The 19,248-nt window shown below is 41.3% G+C and overlaps 1 protein-coding gene across 1 annotated transcript in view; it reads right to left on the bottom strand.

Annotated features, from left to right (window-relative positions):
- The window catches only part of LOC130164149 (mitogen-activated protein kinase kinase kinase 11), a 54,967-nt gene that overhangs the window by 11,822 nt on the left and 23,897 nt on the right, over nucleotides 1-19,248 (bottom strand). Inside the window, exons 2-9 of the mRNA XM_056368658.1 lie at nucleotides 18,219-18,399; nucleotides 14,042-14,190; nucleotides 12,688-12,863; nucleotides 10,808-11,054; nucleotides 5,604-5,720; nucleotides 2,205-2,376; nucleotides 1,983-2,095; nucleotides 1,172-1,783 (exon numbers count right to left, since the gene is read on the bottom strand). Of these exons, the coding sequence (XP_056224633.1) occupies nucleotides 1,172-1,783; nucleotides 1,983-2,095; nucleotides 2,205-2,376; nucleotides 5,604-5,720; nucleotides 10,808-11,054; nucleotides 12,688-12,863; nucleotides 14,042-14,190; nucleotides 18,219-18,399 (1,767 nt within the window). The remainder of the gene's footprint in view (nucleotides 1-1,171; nucleotides 1,784-1,982; nucleotides 2,096-2,204; nucleotides 2,377-5,603; nucleotides 5,721-10,807; nucleotides 11,055-12,687; nucleotides 12,864-14,041; nucleotides 14,191-18,218; nucleotides 18,400-19,248) is intronic.

The following is a 19,248-nucleotide window of genomic DNA, read 5'->3' as shown; positions in this document are numbered from 1 at the left end:
GTCAGTGCTTCTAAGAAATGCATATTAAGTCTTCAGGAAAAACATGTGAATGTACTGTAAATGGATGTGCTGCTGATATGCAGATCACATCTGTTAGCATGACACGTGAATTAAAACTAAATATGATATGATACAAATATGCCCCCTGAGAAAATTGGTTATTTTCACATGTAATTTTGAAGGGGAAAATGAGTGCTATTCTTCTTGAATGTGTTCTTTTATTGTGTGTGATGTATGTATTATTTACATATGACAAACACATATTTGACATGCTTAAATATGAAAAACTCAAACTGCAGTATAAATAGCACCCAAGATGCACTGCTGAGCTCCAGCAAAACTCCCAAATCTTCTGAGGAGGTGGCCAGAGAGACACTGCGGGGTCGGTGAAGTCAAGAACAGATGATCAGAAATTTTGAATTTAGCACTTTCAGGCTGTGTGACCTCAGCTGCGCCGCATGATGTTCTGCTTTCATCTCCAACTTTGCAATACGAGAAAAACTCTGACTTGAAAGAGGGAAAACAACAGAAGATTGGATGCTAGCTTTGCTTAGCAAGTATTAGCGGTGAAGTATGGAGGGCCAGCTGTTACCTGAGATATGCAAATCGCTGAAGACAAGCTTTGATGTAAATTAAAAAGCTTGTGCAGCACCGAAGCCTCCCTTGTGCCAGAAAGATCTTGCTAAAAAAAAAAAAAGGCACTGAAATAATTCTACAAGAACTGTGAGGAAACATTGTCTTGAGGAGGAGGTACATTATTCAAGATAAAAGTCGGAGCCAACCTCCTAAAACATGCTTGGTGCTATTGAAGAAATGTGGATAAATGGTGGAGCTGAATTAAAAACAAAATCAAAGATCCAATCTGTAATTTAAAGGGGCTCTCGCTCAGACACTGAGATATCCTGACTATGAGTCACATTCCCAAAACACTGGATTTCCTTCACTTCCCATAATGCATGTCAACAGGAACTTTTCTTTATCCCTTATTGCTTTGAAAACCACTTTCACATTTCACAGAAACTGTAGCTGCCAGGCCCAGAGTTACTCAGGTGATGTCACTTGAGTAACTTTGTTAGAGTTGATAAAGTGTGAGTAGTAGTAGTCGTCATTAACTGACTTTTAAAAATTGGTGAAATGCCACTTAAAAGGTGAAAAACAGATTCAGACTGACCGAGCTGAGTGGTGTGCAGTCCTTGGCTGGACCTCCTCCTCCTGTCAGCTCTGTGCTCCCAGGCCTCACAGCCCAGCTCCCCGTTGGTAGAATGGGAACACGGCATCCATTCGCCTGGGCTGGCCTTGTCCTGCTGCACGGGGGTCCTGGGAGTCTGTGGACTGTGCGGCGTCCGTTGGCCGCTCCTCTCACGGGGGTTTGGCGGTGGCGGAGTCAGGGGCAAGGGCTTAAGTTCTTGGTACTGCAGAGCTAAATCCAAGAGCGGTCTGGGGAGCGGCTCAGAGGTGGAGAAGGTGATGAGATCGTCCACTACTGGGGGTTCTGAAATGAGGGGTTTAGGGGAGGAGATCTCCAGTTCGAAGGTGGTGCGGTCCTCTAGGGAAGGGGGGTTAGTTCGAGGGGGCACCCTTGGGGGGATATCAAGGCAGCGACCCAGTCCTACAGAGGCCAGGAGGGAGCCACCGCCAAGTAGGGCCCGGTGGGTGCTCTTAAACATGCCACTGAGGGAACCCCTCTCAGGCCTGGGGGAGCCAGCCGGGGAGGAACCCCCTTCCTCGCTGCCAGAGTCTCCGTGAGGTAGAGGAAGCCGCATGCTGTCCTTCACTGAGGAGCCTGCAGAAAGAGAAAAACATTTTTTTTTTAAGTTTTACAAAGACAAGAGAAGGAGAAAGAGACAGAAAAGGAACACTCAATGTATTTATTATTCATTTAGCATCTATTTATAATTCACACTCATGCCAGTGTGAATTATAACAATGGCTAATGGAAGATGCGACTGGCGGTTAGGCTGGTGATGGAGGGCGTCAGATACCGTTCTGAGCAGGGGGAGGGGTTGGAGTGGAGGGTCGGTACTCCTCAAAGTCATCCTTGGACTCTCCATTCTCATTGCTGTCTGACTCCAGGAGCTTCGCTCTCATCGAGAGACTGAAAGCAAAAAGAAATTCAAAAACATGTAAGCACGGTGTGCTTTAAATCTTATCCTTTTAGGATGTTAAATGTTTACATGTAAAAGAATAGGGCACCACTGCTGTACCTGCTTTCCTGGGGACTTAGGCGCAGGACTTTGGGGCTTTTGGGACTTTTCGGGCTCTGGGGCCTCCAGTGGGGGCCCAACCTCAGGTCTCCATTAGCTTGTTTGAGAGAGGGGGCCTCTAGGGGCCAGACAGCGCTCAACCCAAAAGTCCTGCTGTTGTCACTGGGACTGACTGGAGAGAAGAAAACAAGGTGAAATTATTATCAGCGAGCACATCATTATTATGCATTCTGTCTAGCTGTATTCTAATGAGGTGAGCTTTTTAAAAGGCAGGTTTCAGCAACGGTGATGGCAGACCTACAATTATCTCCAACACAGTGACATTTCACTGACTCCGGCTACAGCCAGAATTCATGAGACTTCAATGCTTCCTGATTTCCTCTTAAACTGTGCTAACACTACCTCAGCTTGTGGATTCAGTCTAATGGGTAACCTCTAAATGGTTTACAGAGCAGGAGGTGTGAAAAGGAGCCAAACTCACCTGAGGAAGTGCAGCATGCTAATAAAAGTTGGCATTTCAAATACCATTCACATGCTTCTCCCAGGCTGTGACACTACATCTCGTGCCACTACCCTCCCCACGAACGAGCTTGAGCTGCTAGCACAATCCCCTGCTGTTAAAAACAGTACTGTACTCCACTTTATTAGTACTGGTACTTTAAAAAAAAGAAAGACAGTGTTTTAATAGGAGCTGTATTTACTATGAGTTGTGTCGAAGCGTGACAGCGGGGCAGAGAGTCTGCAGCGCTCTGACTCCACTCACCATGACAGCGACAGAATGAGAGGCATGGCTGCAAATACAAGTGCTCTTGCCGACTATCCTCGGCTGGATGAGCGACAGGTTGGAGAATGTGACAGATTATGTAATTACATCGTGCACATGCCCTCAAATATAAGTCAAATGAGTGTGAATCACTTTGTTACGCGTAAACTTCTTTTCACCACTGGAGTTTGAGGAGGAAATTAAGGGCAATGATGACTGTTTAATTTGGCTTTATCTCTTTAGCTAACAAACCAATGTGGCAAACAATGTTCACATTGGGTAACATTACTATAAACTACAAGCTGGCATTCACATGTAGATATAAATGATCAATTTATACTCAGCGAGTGCTGGTAATGGTAATCATGATACGTACATTTTTATCAATAATTATTTATATTACTCAAAAAAAGCGCTCAGTAGAGCTCAGACTGCAACAAGCACGTGTCTTGAGTCTTATTAAACACTGTTTAATGAATGATATCTTGTTGCAAATATAAAGTTGACTATCGAAGAAATCACATAAAGTCAAGTATAGGGAGCATCACATTATTACATAACATTTAAAAGCTTTAATAACACTATGTCCTTGATCTAATTATTGACAATAAACCAGTTATTAATGTTATAAATTGTCAAAGACACACCTACATGTATAAAAAAACAAAGGAAACCCACAATAACAACAATAGTAATAATAATAATAATAAATTACATTAAATGTCTTGCACTTCATTGTGATGAAGCTTGATTCCTTTCCATTACTTTAAAGCTGCTATTTTATTTCACAGAATTCTGGTGCTGCTTATTCCCAGTGGTTTGTGTCAGTTCAGTTCAGCTTCAGAAATTGGAGAAAGTAAATATGCTCTCTGAATGGACAAGTTGTATTATTTTCTTTGGCCCCTGCTTCACTGGAGGCCTGGCTCATGCACTTTGCCTCACACTCTCCAACACATTGTTTTTCAAAGCAAGCACAGAAGTCAGTTGATAGTGTCAGTGTTGCAATATCATCAAGATCAAAATGTGACATGAAAAAAAATCCCCTTCCTATGTAAACATGTTCTTTTTGCAATATGTCTCTGATGATGTCATAATATTTTAGTGGTTGTAATGTTTTTGTACATTTCCGGATGAACTCCTCTACTCATCATCTACTCCATGTTCGTATTGAATCTGCATGGCTACTTCTGTTATACAGAATAACCAAGATGACATTCACTTACTGCTACATAGGAAACAATAGGAGTAGGAGTCTACCTACAGTAGGCGTGGCAGGGCTTTAAGCTAAATGCTAATGTCAGCATGCTAACATGTTCACAGTGGCACGCAGATGTTAAACTGATATAATGTTTACCATGTTCAGTATCTTAGTTTAATTTGTTAATAAGTTAACATATGTTAATTAGCACTGCAAACAAAGTACAGCTGAGCTTGAGGTAAATGTCATCAATATTGTAGGTATTTGGTCATAAAGGAAAGTATTGGGCAAAGCAAAAATGACCAAATGATGATGCTACATAAAAAAAAAGTCCTCAGTTTTGTTCTATTCCTTCAAGTAAATGTTGAGATACTAACTTAATACTATCGAATTGAACAAAAAAACTGAAGATGTAACCTGGAGGTGGTTCTAAAGGAAAAGTCAGGGAATCATCAAAGTCAGTAAACATCTAAATTTGGGAGGATCTGGCAATAAATCACTGCATGCTACTGAGAGGGCAGGCATAAATATCCACTAAACACATTTTAATGAGAAGCACACTCATGGCTTAGTGATTGCCATTAAAGAGAATCATTAGGAGGTAAAGAAAACCAGCCCTCTATTTAATGAATAAATGAAGCTGACAGATGTTTTGGATTTACAAACCGCTTTTACAGATAAATGTTTCACCGCAATTTGTGTTTTTATGTCAACCCCCAGTGGTAATTGTTTATAAAAATCCTGTTCACGGCCTGTTGCTACACCACAAATTTCCTTTTGGGTTTTGTTAAGACGCCCTGTGACCTACTGCCTACAATTTCCCTTCGAAGGGAAGCAATCTCAGGGCGTTTGTCTAAGAGCCTGACAAGCAGAGGAGTATTGTAAATCTCTGCCGCTGCTGCAACCCTTCTCAACCCCTTCTCCTGGAGCAATGAATTCCTCCCAGCTTATTTTTAATTCAGTCAACCGCACTGTAGCCACTTCATGCATATAAAACTGTAGTCTTTCTGCCTGGAAAATACAGCTCAATGGCTCCCCCTGCTGCAGCACTGAGCTAACCACAGACAGGGGGAGCGGAGCAGGGCTGCAGTGGACAAAGGCTGCCGAGAAGTGCTGAGCCACTGAGAGGAAGTCAGATAATATTTGGACTGGAACAGACTATTGAAAAGGGAAAAGGGTGTGTGTGTGAGAGAGAGAGAGAGAGAGAGAGAGAGAGCAGCGGGCCAGGGAGGGGCAGAGAGAGCAAGAGGGGGCCCACAGGGAAACAGGGGAAGACAAAGAAGACGAGAGGGTGGTTGAGAGCACATGAAAGAGAGTACTGGAAACTGAGAGATGTGATGTTGCAACAGAGTCTGTGTGTGTTTGCAAGGAGGCCAGAGATCCCGCATTCTTTGGTTTTGTAGATGTGTGTATGCAAGGGAAAAGTGACAGCACTCACGTTGGATTGCGCGGAAGCGTGGGCCGAAGGAGGGCGACGAGCCTGAACCCAAATCAGGAGAGTTGCGCCTCTTTTCCAGGCCTGGGGATGCTTGCACAGTGATCTTATGGATGAAATCTGCAACACACACACACACACACACACACACAGATGTTAGACCAGCCGTTTTAAAGGTTCCAACACTTTTTTTTTATCTTCTTTATTTCTCCAAAACAGCCTATTCTGGTTTTCGCAGTCACGGAAATTCAGTGCAATAGATGTTCACAGCTTGGTAACAAATGTTGTGAAAGGAGACGTAAAACTCAGTCATGTAAGAGGATTTCAGTATCCTTACATTACAAAGCTAATTTTGTGCTGTGTTTGACTGGGAACAGCTTAGCAATTAACTGCCAGCTGTGACAAACAGAATGATACTGCTACAATTTGCTACTAGCTAACACTGCAAATAACAAGCTTGAGAGCTCAGTGGGTGTCAGGAGGGGAAATCTTAATAAATTATTTCCTCAAACTAGTAATTTCTTAATCAGCCCTTTAGCATTACACCTTTGCCATGTCCAGTTAGCCTTCAATCATTATTTGTTATTAGGGAATTCTAGGGTTTGACTTGTTTAAAGGTTTTATATGTAACGTTCCCTTGTTATTAATGACGCAGATGCTCGTTAAGTAAACTGCAGACAGCATCCTATTGCTCACGCGCATGCTTGAACTCCGTAGGTAGGCACGAGCCAGCATCCTGGGCACCCGCCAAAACAGTGACATGATGGATGAACTGGGAAAGAAGGGCAGGCCTGTATGGCTCTTGGATAGTGACAATTTAAGGATTAGCAGGAGAAGAAGAAGGAGCAGCCTACACTTCCTCTGCCACCAGACCATGTGGAGTCTCAGCTGGGACTCCATACAAGAGACTGGTGGCGACATATCTGCGAGTGGATGGAAGGAACCGGCGTCATGTTGATAAATGAGGTAACTTAAGTTACATTGCTATTATAGTTTGATAAACTATATTTTAGACAGTGCAGACAGTGCTGGCACAGCATTAAAACAAAGTGTGGAAACAGGTCTGGCTATGCATAGTTTGACTAACTTTGTTTCTTTGACACAAGATTTACAAAGCGTAATACCATTTTCAGTTGATGTTGACCCTTGTTTTCACTTGATGTTGGTCCATTCCCATATGGCCAGACAGGCCTCTAGATAAAAACATTTTTGGTTGGTGACTGCATTTCTAAGATAACATTAGCTAGTGTTGCACACTGTTGCCGCTGCATAAATGTCATTTTTTAAGTTACATTAATATGTTCACCTGTTGGCAGTAAAAAGGGATTAATACATGTCAATTGCTCCACATTCCTACCTATAGTACTTTTAAATTGAAGGGACACAACAATTATACTGACTGCACTTAGTAACTTCAGAGTCCTGATACTTCAGGGACATTTTACTAACTGAAGCCTTTACCATAGATTATGGTCTTGACTCCAATCAGGCTCCATAGCAATTAGCTACCAGGAGCAGAACTGGTGGAGCAAGCTAGTTCTTGCTAGCTGCTGAGAGTTGAAAGGAAAACTGCTAATAGCGAGCTACACAGCCTTGAGGGTATCAGGAGAGAAAATTTCAAATAGATTAAATTCTACCCTGTTCCCTCTGAAATGAAAAAGCATTATGGATTTCCTACAGAGAAAAAAAGGTGGAGGTGGCCGTTTTTCAAGAAATTCATATATTGGAAAATGATGCCAGAATGCAGAGTAGAATCTATCATGTGATTGCCATCTTCTTCAAATACTAAAAAAGAATAAAGGTGTAGTAATTTTTGCCAAACATAACTCTCACTACACAGATCTGGGAGAGATACTGAGGGGAGAGTTGCTTACATAAAAACACTGAATTTGAATTTGCTCCAATAACAGGGGGTGACTTAATCAAGAGAACAACGTCTGGTATCTAGAGTATTAAGGAAATGGCCAATAGATAGTTGTGTTGTAGATGCTTGGTGGATTGTACACCCCACAGTGAAAGAATGCACTTGTCTGGTTGCTACACGGCTATAATCCTGATATTCTCTGGGACGCATTGAAGGGATGCATCGGATAAAACAATGGGGTTGGATTCCGATCTAAATCATATTCATAAGTAAGAAAATATAAATATATATATCAAATATAACCTGTATTAAATCCATTATTGATAAACTGTGTGTGGATCCATAGAAATCGATGATAACTTTCATGCACTGTATACATCAGTAATAAGGTATGATACCTAATCTTACTATAGTTTTTTTAACCCACTGGAGCTCCCGCTGTTTTTCAAGGACCATTACATTGATGTCAATACTTCTCTATCTTTATCTAAACCTAATCAGAAGAGGTTTATGCTGTTCTCTAAATGAGTAAAAGCTTTCACCTCTCCTCAAATAGTTCAAACCACAATTTGACACTAATCTTTGAAGAACATGAAACTATCTTCCAGGAACCCCAACCATCAAGCTATTCATTTTAATGCCATACAAAGACCATACTTACCTCCCTGCACATTGATTAAAATGACGGCTTTACCATCACCAAACTGCACTTTATGCACTTAAAATATGTTGGGCACATTTTTTCATATGGTGTGGGAGAGGGTTTCAGAGATGCTATCAAGCATATTGTCTAAAACAATTCCTTACTTGCCAGAAGCCTTATTACCTAATGACAGCTCCAACTTGGAACAGTGTGTTAGCTGGCCAGAGACGTTGCTGGCTAGCTGGCCTGACAGCTGCCAAGGTGCTCAGAGCTTGTAGATGGAAAGCTCCTCATTCTGTCAATATACAAAGATGGCTTCTTGCCTTCATAGACAGAGCAAGCATGGAACACTGGGCTGCCAACATGCACCAGGAAAAAAACAGAAAACATTTCACATTGGAAACAAGCGATTACTATAATAAAAATCCTTACAATATAACTGTCCTCTGTGGCCATAAGGTCCAGGGTGGGTGGGGTGTGAGGGAGCCAATGGGAGAGTTATGGGACGGGGGTTTGCTTGTCAATTTTGTGCTGAATAGTGCACAGATATTTGTGATTATACGCATCTACTTTATTTATGATAATTTAACATGTAACTCCCCCAATTTTTAAATACCAATGAAAAAAATGCATTAAAAAATGATTCCCTCAAATTAATCATTCATGCCTCATATTATGAACCGTTAGCTCAAATTAAGATGCACTTAATATATTCATCTGTCATTCTTACCCTTGGCTCAAGTCCTTCCATTTCATTAATGGTTTGCCTTAAAAGTATTAAATTATGTTCTTATATTTCTTATTTACTGAGATGAATACATGCAGTATCAAGTGAACACTGACAAAAGGAAGGAAGGAAGGATTAATTAATGAGTCAGGCTTAAATTATTTGTTGTTTGTTATATTACATTTAGCCATTATACAACCGTGAAAGAGACAAATTTGTAATGCAACAGAAAAGCCTCAGTTTCTTAATTACGACCCTTATAAAGGATTTATACATAGTTTATAAGTAATTTATTAATTAGCTTGTTAACATTTTATAAATCATTTATAAAACATTAGACAGAAAGGGCGTGAGCTGTTGCTTGCCAAATAGTGAGCCCACACTTCTCTGTACTGTTAAGCCATCATCCCCATCATCAGCATTTATACCTGCTGCTTCATCACATGTTTAAGTTACTAACAATTAACCACCGTCAGCACCATCTATTTATCAGTAACAAACATTTGTTACAGGCAAAGGTGTAAAGTGTAAAACAGATCATCATTTGTTAATGAGTTACTATAAGGCTCCTTTTACCAGTTATAAATAATAGTAACTCATTAATAAACAATGATCTGTTTCACACTTTACAATAAGGCTCATTGTTACCCGTTATACATGGTAACTCATTAGTCAGATTAATGAGTAGTAAGCATTGACTGATCTTGCCAAATAGTTAGCCTACATCAATGTATGGTAACTTGTTTATAATTGTTTATGATTTATAAATTGTTAACAACCAACAACAAACAAGTTAATAACCTAGTAATAAACCATTTATAAATCCTTCATAAGGGGAGTTTTGTTGTAAAGTGGTACCAATTAAGCATATATCAGTTACTCCACAGGGGAGAAAGTCAAGAGCTACACAGGATGAAGAAAAAAGATGATATTAATAATAATAATAATAATAATATTGTTGGAAAGAGGAAAGGAAAAAAGAAAAGGGAGTGCACCAGATATGGTCAGAAGGAGAATAAAAACAATGGCTGGGGAGGCAGAGAGAGGGAGGGGAGGGAGAAGAGCAAGAAGGTGAGGGAGGGAGAGGGAGAGAGAGAGAGAGAGAGAGATAGAATGAGAGCAAGAAAGTCAGAGAACCCAGCCAACAGTGTATCCATGGACAGGAAGTGTTGAGGCGTGGTTGGCTCACTCTCCCCTCTCATCAAACCCCCACCACCACATCACTGCCCTGTCGCTGCTGGGAAAGGCCTAACCACAACACACACACACACACACACACACACACACACACACACACACACACACACACACACACACACACACACACACAATGTATTTATGCATGCTTGCTCAGCCCATAACACACACTCACACACACTGAAACACAGTGGATGGGAACTGCAGCAGGCTGTGTGATTTTGTGATAGTAGAGGATATGTAAGAAACAGCAGCCAGCTGAGTACGAGAGGGAAAACAGGAGCACAGAAAGAAGAGTGTTGGTCAGTGCAGATGTCAACAAGTCGGAGCTGTGATCCGCCTTTCACAGGAACAGTGCTTTAGTCACGTCCACGTCTAACCATGGTCCGAATGTTGTTTCAGGGGCTTTTCAGAATAAAGTGTGAGAGAACACTTTGAAGACTTGTGACTTTAGACACTTGATGAAAATATGAGGAAACAATTCAAAAATCATCCTCCAATGAAACTTCATGAGTCCAGCCCTGATGCGAACCTTCAGCAAAGCCAAAAAATTACAACAGTTGCACCACAATGCTCCCTCCCTCACTTCCACTTCTCTGATCTCTTGTACTTTTCTTTTTTTAATTTTGTTGTTGTTGTTGTTGTTGTTTTTGTTGCCTCTGAGCCAGTAATGGTTCTTGAAATGGGATTTCTAGTCAAAACTTCTGGCTGACACAATCCAGTTAATGGTTGATTTGTGACAGAACAAATCTAAAAGACACTTCAAACACACAAACCTTGGGGCATGCTGATCTTCTCGCCGTTCTTGCACTTGAGCTTGTGCTTCTTGAAGGTGCCCTTCCTCTTCTTGACGTTGGGTTTCTCCTGGTTCTGGTTCAGGTGGAGGATGAGGAGGCTGAGCTCGCGCTCGAACACGTCCTGCTCCCACTGGGCCAGCTGCTGCTCACGCTGCCGCAGGAACTCTTCGTGGGACTTCTGCTCCAGAGCCGCTCGCTTCAGCTCCTCTTCGCGGCATCGCAGCTCCTGATAGAGGACGAAAGGCAGGCGGACGAAAGAGGTGAGGAGTAGTTAAATAGCAACACAACTTTCTAGTCTTTTCACATTCACCACATCACAACCAAACACAGCCACCAGGGGCAATTTGGGGTTCAGCGTCCTGCCCAACAACACACGGACTGGAGGCGCAGGGTTCAAACCGCTGACCTTCCAGTTAGTGGACGACCCGCTCTACCTCCTTCTAAGTCTTACCTCCTCCTGGGTGACAGTGAAATGAGATGCTTAAGAGGTTGGTTGCAATGAAATCTTTCATCAGTATTAGTGGCATTACAGCTCACAACTGCCGCTTGACATTTTATTTGATGTCCCAGGGATTAGTGTTTGATCTCACGTTGTTGGCACAACTGAACAGGTTTCAGAATGCGGGCTTATCCTCCAGGGATCTTACATTAGACACTGATGAAAGTGAAAACAAAGTTCAAAGTAAAATGAACATCCAAAAGTAAAATTAATGTTTCTGTGATGTGCTGTTTGTGGAGATAAATTGTTTCTCTTTCAGGTATGATTCAATAATGTAAAGGCGAAGTAATGGTGGCAGATATAGCTGCTATATATATTTATTTACATTATCTCATCTAGCTATGCATTATAAATTACTTTAAAGTTTGATATTAGTAGGTTTATGCCTGAGGAATATACATCCATGACTCAGTTTTGTAAAGATGTATCTTTAAAAAGCTCCATATTTTCCTCTTCTCCTGTTTTTTATTTGAGGTGTTGATCCATAAGAAGATATATTTGAGATTTTCAGAACCAAAAACCATCTCAATGTAGTTTTACATCTCCTCTCTCAGGATTCTTTCTGGAGCTCTAGTAACAACAGGTCTATGAGCCAATCAGCAGAGAAGAGGGTGTAAGCCTCTTTTCTGATTAGCTGACTGTTTTCTGAGTGATCCAATAAGAATATAGCAGATTTCATGTAAACACTCAGAGAAACCAAATCCTGCAAGGTTGGATGGTGGGTCCAGGTGGGCGGGGCTTGGGGCATGGCTGAGAGTGGTGACTGCTGCGGCTGGTTTTAAGGCTCAGTTTCTGAATACAGGCTGTGTGCATTTCTCTGTGGACTGAGCGCTTTGATACTTTCATAGTATTAATATAGAACCTAGACCTGCTTTATAATCAAACAACACATGGGCATCTACCTTTATACAAAATGGGACTTTTAATTAAATGATCTTTGATGAACCCACTAGTTGTTTCGCCTTAATCTAACAGATACATCAATCAGTTAACAAATGGTTTGCTCAGATGGATATAAGATCAGTATACTTGTGATGTACTATAAAGGTTTTTGTTTCAGGTTTGGTGATGACGTGAAGCAGCAAGTATTTACAAGGTTTGACAACCTCGACCTTGATCATCTTTATGCTTTGATAAACTAGCTGATCAACCTTGGCTCTCTGTCAGCTCAACAGCAACACCATCACAAATATATTCAGTCGGTTAAAAAGATAAAATTAGCATCAAACGACATGTTTTCATTTGCACTAAGTGGTATAAGTAAGCAGTATAGAACAACAGATTAGAAGCCTGGAGGTACACCAATAAAAAGAGCTACACGATGGTCACTCAATCATGCCCTGATCGTGCCCTGCCTTACCTTCTCTTTAGCCCGGAGTTCATCAAACATGTCCTGAATCTCCAGTTTCCAGTCCTCCTGCAGGGAGTGGAAGGAGTCCTGCGGCATCTCTTCCTTCACCTGCTGCTCCAGGGCCATCAGCTGGGCCAGGATGGAGCCGAAATTGGGTCTGCGGTGGGGGTCCTGGTCCCAGCACTCTGTCACACATACGCCAGACACAGTCAGACACCAGGTTCCACGCCACAGTGTTTCATTTATAGACCTGCACTCCTGGGGTTATTACTTGTACAGCTCCAATCTATCATGCATGAACGCATAGGTGACCACACACTGGCACAAAATAATATACCGTAAATAAGCAAAGGGCCAAACCAGAGCAGAACAGGTATTAAGGGGTTTTGTGTTGGAAAGACTCTAATCCAGCTGTGTGCTCAAGTTACAAAAAAAATCTGACACCAAACAAGACAAATCAGACAAATTCAAGTGTTTCCAGCACAGTTTCACTTCTTTCAAATGTTTTCTTGAATTGAGGGACCTGAAAGAAGGAAGTCACTCACTGATTCACCATGATCCTCAAACACACTGATCTGCACTAAAAGAAGTCAAATTGTACCAGCCTTTTTCAAAGCATTTTCAGACTCAGATGATTTACCGAGTTGGATGTTTCTGCACTTATTACCCTTCATGTTGAATGAGTATCCTGCAACGCCTCTAATTTTTATTTACACATATTTCAGGCGCTTGTGTGAGCTTGTGTGAACATAATCTAGAGTCAAGATGATTACTTATTCAAAGTGTTACGCTTAATTAACTTGCTGTGAGGGGGTTCGCATAATTTGCTGCAACACTTTGGGCATTACAAGCAGATCAAAAACCAATCCGATAATTAATTAATCCTCTGAGGTGGCTATCGGTGGTTTTGTGCTCTGATCTGTTTTTTTTTTTTCTAAAGACAACCGTAAAAGACAACAAATCAAGGGAGGTGGCGATGTGGAAAGAATGTAAAAACTGATTTTTGGCAGATGCATGTCTGGAACAAGGGCAAAGACAGACTGATAGCATGTTAGAAAGAACCCAGGTGATATTTTTCTATAATTTGAAGCAAGAGCAAGAGCAAGAGCTGCAAATATAAATGGGTACAAACATATTGACAGCTCTAGCACAAAACACTTCCTCTCTATGGCAAGGTTATTAGCATACAGGAATTTGTTTTCTCAATTTCAACCCAGCTTTGAGGAAATGGAAAGAGAGCGTGCCGGGGACACCAGTGATCTCACGCAAGAGTACTCTCACACCATCGAACTGAGAGTTGCAGCCTTAACAGTGCTATGAGCACATTCAATTACATTTCTACACATGCAAACACATGTCATACCTGACATGAGCTGGGCAAAGGGTTCGGGGCACGTGGAAGGGATGGGCAGGGTCAGCTTGTTGACAGCGACTCCATAGGCGACAGCAAGTCCATCAATGCCTTTGTAGGGTGCCTCTCCTGTTAGCAGCTCCCACAGCAGAACTCCATAGCTGGAAAAACACACACAACAAGGCGTGAGACCGTAAAAACTCTCGTCAAACTTATACACAGTATATATCCTGAAACAAGTTTGTTATACAGGATCTAGCAACACATAAATCAGCATTTTAAATATATTTAAATATATATAAAAGTTCTGAAATGAAATGAAAATTTTGTTTCATATTGACATATTAATAAATATATTTAAATATATTAATATGTCAATATGAAACAAAATTGTCATTTAATTTCTGAACTTTTTAATACAATGACTATCTGTGTTTACGCTACTTTACTTTCTAGTCCACTGCCATGTGAGAATGTTTTCACATCCATGAGCTGTCAGTGCAAACTAAATACTTCCTGCAGCAGCTTCATAGTAAAAGCCTTCCAGTAAATAGCATTATGGTTAATCATGGACTTTACCGTAAAAACAGCTCAATGAGTCTTAAATTACCAGCACGAGGATTATATTAAATCCCAGTTCACTTCAGTCTTACTTGCAGATCATTCAACTCAATGTTCACGGATCAGATCTATGGGCTGCCACAGCTGCTTTTTGGATACGACCACTAGGGGGTGCAAAAGACTGGACTCTTTGAATTCTAGTGGCTTTAAAGCTGGACCAGTTGATTTTTAAAAAAATATTTTCAGGGAAGTGGAACAAGCTGAAAACCCAACATTGGCATATTATCCCATTATGTTGTGATGTAATGAATGTAAGACCAATATTCATTCTATTTTGGTTTATTTTGGTCTCCACAAACTGAACCAAAACTGTGGGTCGCAGAACCAAAACAACAAGCTGAGGGAGGCTAAAAGACTCTATAAAGCTAAGAGGAACTGCAGAGATACATAATCATTTGATCCTTTGTTAATATAAAAGATATAATAGACTAATATAACTTCAAGCTTATTTTAGCCAGGTTTTACCTGAGAATATAGGTGGTTTAAATTCATATTGACTTTTATGTCTCAGCGCCGGTGACAGTCTGAGCCAGAGACATATTGTTTACGAGTTGTCTGTCCGTCCCATTCTTGTGGACGCGACATCTCACTTATTTGATATTGGTGGTCAAAGGTCAAAGTTCAAGGTCTTGTGAATGGTATACATCAGGAACGCCTTCTGACACCGTGTGACCTCACAAAACACATTTTTGGCCAAACTCACATATTCAGACTCTTATGTCTATAAGGATAAAATGAAGTGACGACATTTTATATCCAGCTGCTTGATACAGGCATACAACCACGAGGAGGTATTTCTAGTTTAGACAGTGACTTGAGAAGGTGACAAACTAATCAAAGTAGTCTACCCTGAGTTCTCAGGACACAATTACAAACAACTACTTCTAGACTAAAAACTATATGTGACACTTTTTAAGGGATAGTGTCTCATTTAGCTCTGAACTGGGCATACAAGATAACACCTTTACACACTTGGGCATCTATGGTGTTTCGATATTTCAAGATGAAAGAAGGCTAATCTTAATCCTACGTCTTGCTTTGCACAACACATTATGACTTTCAAATTCATTATCCTAGCATTGACAGTACAGAACCGAGACACATTTGTGCAGTGGAGCTATTTTTGCTTGATGAAACACGTGCTTGCAAAGCTGTGTGAACTCATGCATGCAGAACGCGTACAAACACACACACATACACACACACACACACACACAAACACAAACAGACTTTTGGGCCCACACAATGGGAGCAGCCCTGTGCCCAAAGAAGATGAAGCATGGTGAAGGACTTGGATCTTCCACACTGTCAATTAGCCCTCGCCCGGTCTTGACTGAACGCACTGTGGAGGCTCGCTAAGTGGAGAGCAAAGGCCGCAGCCTTTTTTTATTTAGGTCTTTAATTACAACTTCCACACACTGTGACTGTGCAGAAACTGCTGCTCGTCGGCTCACCCCAAGGCAGTCGCCGTCTCCGCGTGGCAGCTTTTAGAGACAAGCGGCCGTGGACAAATGAGAAAGAATAGTAGAACAAAGATTACTGTTCATTTTCAGAGCAGGGCTTCCTGCCTGCCTGACTGCTACTCCCACATTTTTCTGTTTTCCCGATTGTGCAGTGATTGCTGTGAAAATGAGGTTATGTGGGTTTGTTGTCAATAGATGAGGGAGATGGAAAGTGAGAGGATGTATGTGTGAGACGAGTGAGAAGGGCCTCAGCCCATTAGTATAGTAAAAAAAAACTACACACTCTCACTGAATAGTGTTCCTTAAAGTACCAGAAAATTCCATAAGTAGCTGGCACTATAGAGGAATCCTTTTTGATGTTCTCAAGGACACTTTGAAAAAGGTTCTCTGTAGCAGCATGCTCAATTGGTTTCACTCTGTATGGTAATGCAAAGAACCCTTAAAGAAAGGATGAAATGGTCCAAATCCGCAGGATTAAAATTAAACCATAGCATATAAGAGGAACTGTTATAACCACAACGCAGCATAGCCGTGAAAGTGTTATTGCTTTAATAAATAATTTATATATATTCCCCTGCTTTCTTCATTGCAAATGCAAATTCATATTCGACACTTAAAAGCCATCATGAATCCTCTCTAAACAAATCACACAGTTGTTTAAGTCATTATTATAAAACCGCTAACCATAATTAAGGGATTTTCTCTTTTTGTGTAGATGTGGCCACACACACACACACACACACACACACACACACACACACACACACACACAACTATTCCCAGATAAAAGGTTGTGGTTCGGTCTGGTGTGTGGCCTCCTTCTCTGTCTATACTGGAGACAATGGGACAGTGTGCAGCACACATGTCCCACAACAAAGCACAGAGCAGCTCTTTGAAGAGACGCCATCACATGGCTGCAGCGGCCTTGCTGCAATCAATCACTCTGTCCCTCCATCTCTTCATCACTGCCCCCTCCACCCCCACCCCACCCTCACTTCTCTGCACTTTCACCCTTTCCCCTCTATTTCTATCATGTTTTCTGTCCACAGACCTCTGCAGCAGGTCCGCTGTCTTGCTGTAGAACTGCAGATAATTAGTACACAATTACTGAATGTCCAAGATTTAATAATGCAGTTGGGGGACTTCCCACATCTTTCAAACTCCACATGTGAAATTCCTCTATTCTAGAGTGGCTACATTGGTGTGACTAAAGGACTGGAACAGTAAGAGGCATCGGCAGTAGAGCTGAAACTATGTATATTTTAAAGGTGCACTGGCTATTAGCTCTTAGTTTCTGGAGCAACCACAAAATATTTGTCAGTAAAGACCACCGCTCAGTGTCATTTCAATTTCATTACCAATGAATGATTTATGCCAAACATCCTTGTGAAATCCTGCACTACCCACAAGCTTAGTAAATCCCTCTCAATCAGAGAGTTCTCTGTCACCATAGAAACACTAATATCAGTCAGCAAGCACTTTTATCAGTGACTGCTATTACAGTGTGGATAGTCAGACTTGCTGCTTTATTTATTGGCTCATGATCAAATCTGAGTTTTCAAATCTCAAGTCAAAATTCTGGTTTGGTCAAGCAATAATATTTGGCTGTTACCAAGACAACCTATGACTTTTTTGTTGAATTACATTTAACATTTTAAAACTTTATGCACTGTAGCATAGTTAAACATAGTATATATGCGTATAAATATACTGTATATAAAGTATATGGTGGTGGAGCCATGCTAGCTGATTCCCCCTTCTGTCAGTTCCTATGCTAATCTAAGCTAATTGCCCTAGCTTCATATTTAGGGTCCAGATATAAGTGTGGCATTAACATCCGATCAAACTTTTAGCAAGAAAGCGAATAAGGGTATTTCCCAAAATATTGAACTATTCCTTTACAGTGGCACGACTCAATCCATATCCCCTTTTCTTAAAAATGATGAAGGGCACAACAGGCTTTGATAATTTAAATTCCTTGGAAGCACACCGGCGCACATAATAAAAAGCCTGGATTTGCTTCCGCTGAATTCCATTGTAAATTACACAGCAGCTAAATATCATCGAGCTTTAGAGACTTCAGAAACACACACACAAGCACTAACCTCCAGACATCGCTGCCCTTGGAGAAGGTGGAGGATTTGATGACCTCAGGGGCCATCCAGGCATAGGTGCCAGCGGTGCTCATCTTGGTGGTCTTGTGCCACTCTCTCGCCAGGCCAAAGTCAGTGATCTTCAATGTCAACCCCTCCATACATTCATTCTCTATGGGCTGAGCCAGGAGGACTAGAGGGAGGAAGGAAACGTAGGTAGGAAGAGAGAGAAGGAGGAAAGAAAGACAAGGTTTTAAACAGTTAAATATGAGGAGTGGTTATAATTCAATGAAATGTATCATTTTGAAGATTGTGTACATTCCTTGCTTGTAACTGAGAAAAAAAGTCATACTAAACTGAGCTTAGTCTTCGACACAAACATTCATACATTCTCCGTTTCTTTCTCACTTCCTCTTCCTCTTCCTCTTGTTTTTAGGCCAAACTGATCCACGTATCCCAATGACACAGTTCATTTGCATTAGATTTATCAATGTGAAAACATTAATCTCCACCCCTTTTAATGGTTGAGATTATCAGTGTTAGGCAATTGGCTGCAATGCATAAACATAGTTTCTTATTTCTACTGGCTCTGACTATAGCACGGTTTATCTGGCATGCTGAGTCGTGATCATATGCATGACTGGGAGCAGGGCCAAACTGATGCATCCATCCTCAACTGACCTGTGTCGTCAGTGCACTGGCTCAACATGTAAGTCACATGGGCCAATAGAGAGGAAGCAACGTTTTCAAAATTAGAGTTCAGTAGCTCCAGTGCATCAGTGTATTATATACTGGGTCGGGAAGTCCAGAACATGCATGTAGCATGCTATCATGCACACCCAAAATGACAGGCACAACGATTGGGCCGGTAAAGAGACTGTGTGGACCAGGAAACATGTTATGAATTTTTGATGGTCCACTGGCCCACCGGGATTTGTCCAAGAGCCAGTCTGACTATGCAGGGTTTTGTTGTACCTGGGCGTAACATGCACGCATTATGCCAGTGGTCAGAGCGAATATCAATAAGTCATAAAAAAAAAAA

Source organism: Seriola aureovittata, chromosome 23, assembly GCF_021018895.1.
Source record: "Seriola aureovittata isolate HTS-2021-v1 ecotype China chromosome 23, ASM2101889v1, whole genome shotgun sequence".
NCBI classification, from domain to species: domain Eukaryota; kingdom Metazoa; phylum Chordata; class Actinopteri; order Carangiformes; family Carangidae; genus Seriola; species Seriola aureovittata.
Note: the sequence above shows the minus strand (reverse complement) of the source record. Positions and strands in the feature narration are given on the sequence as shown.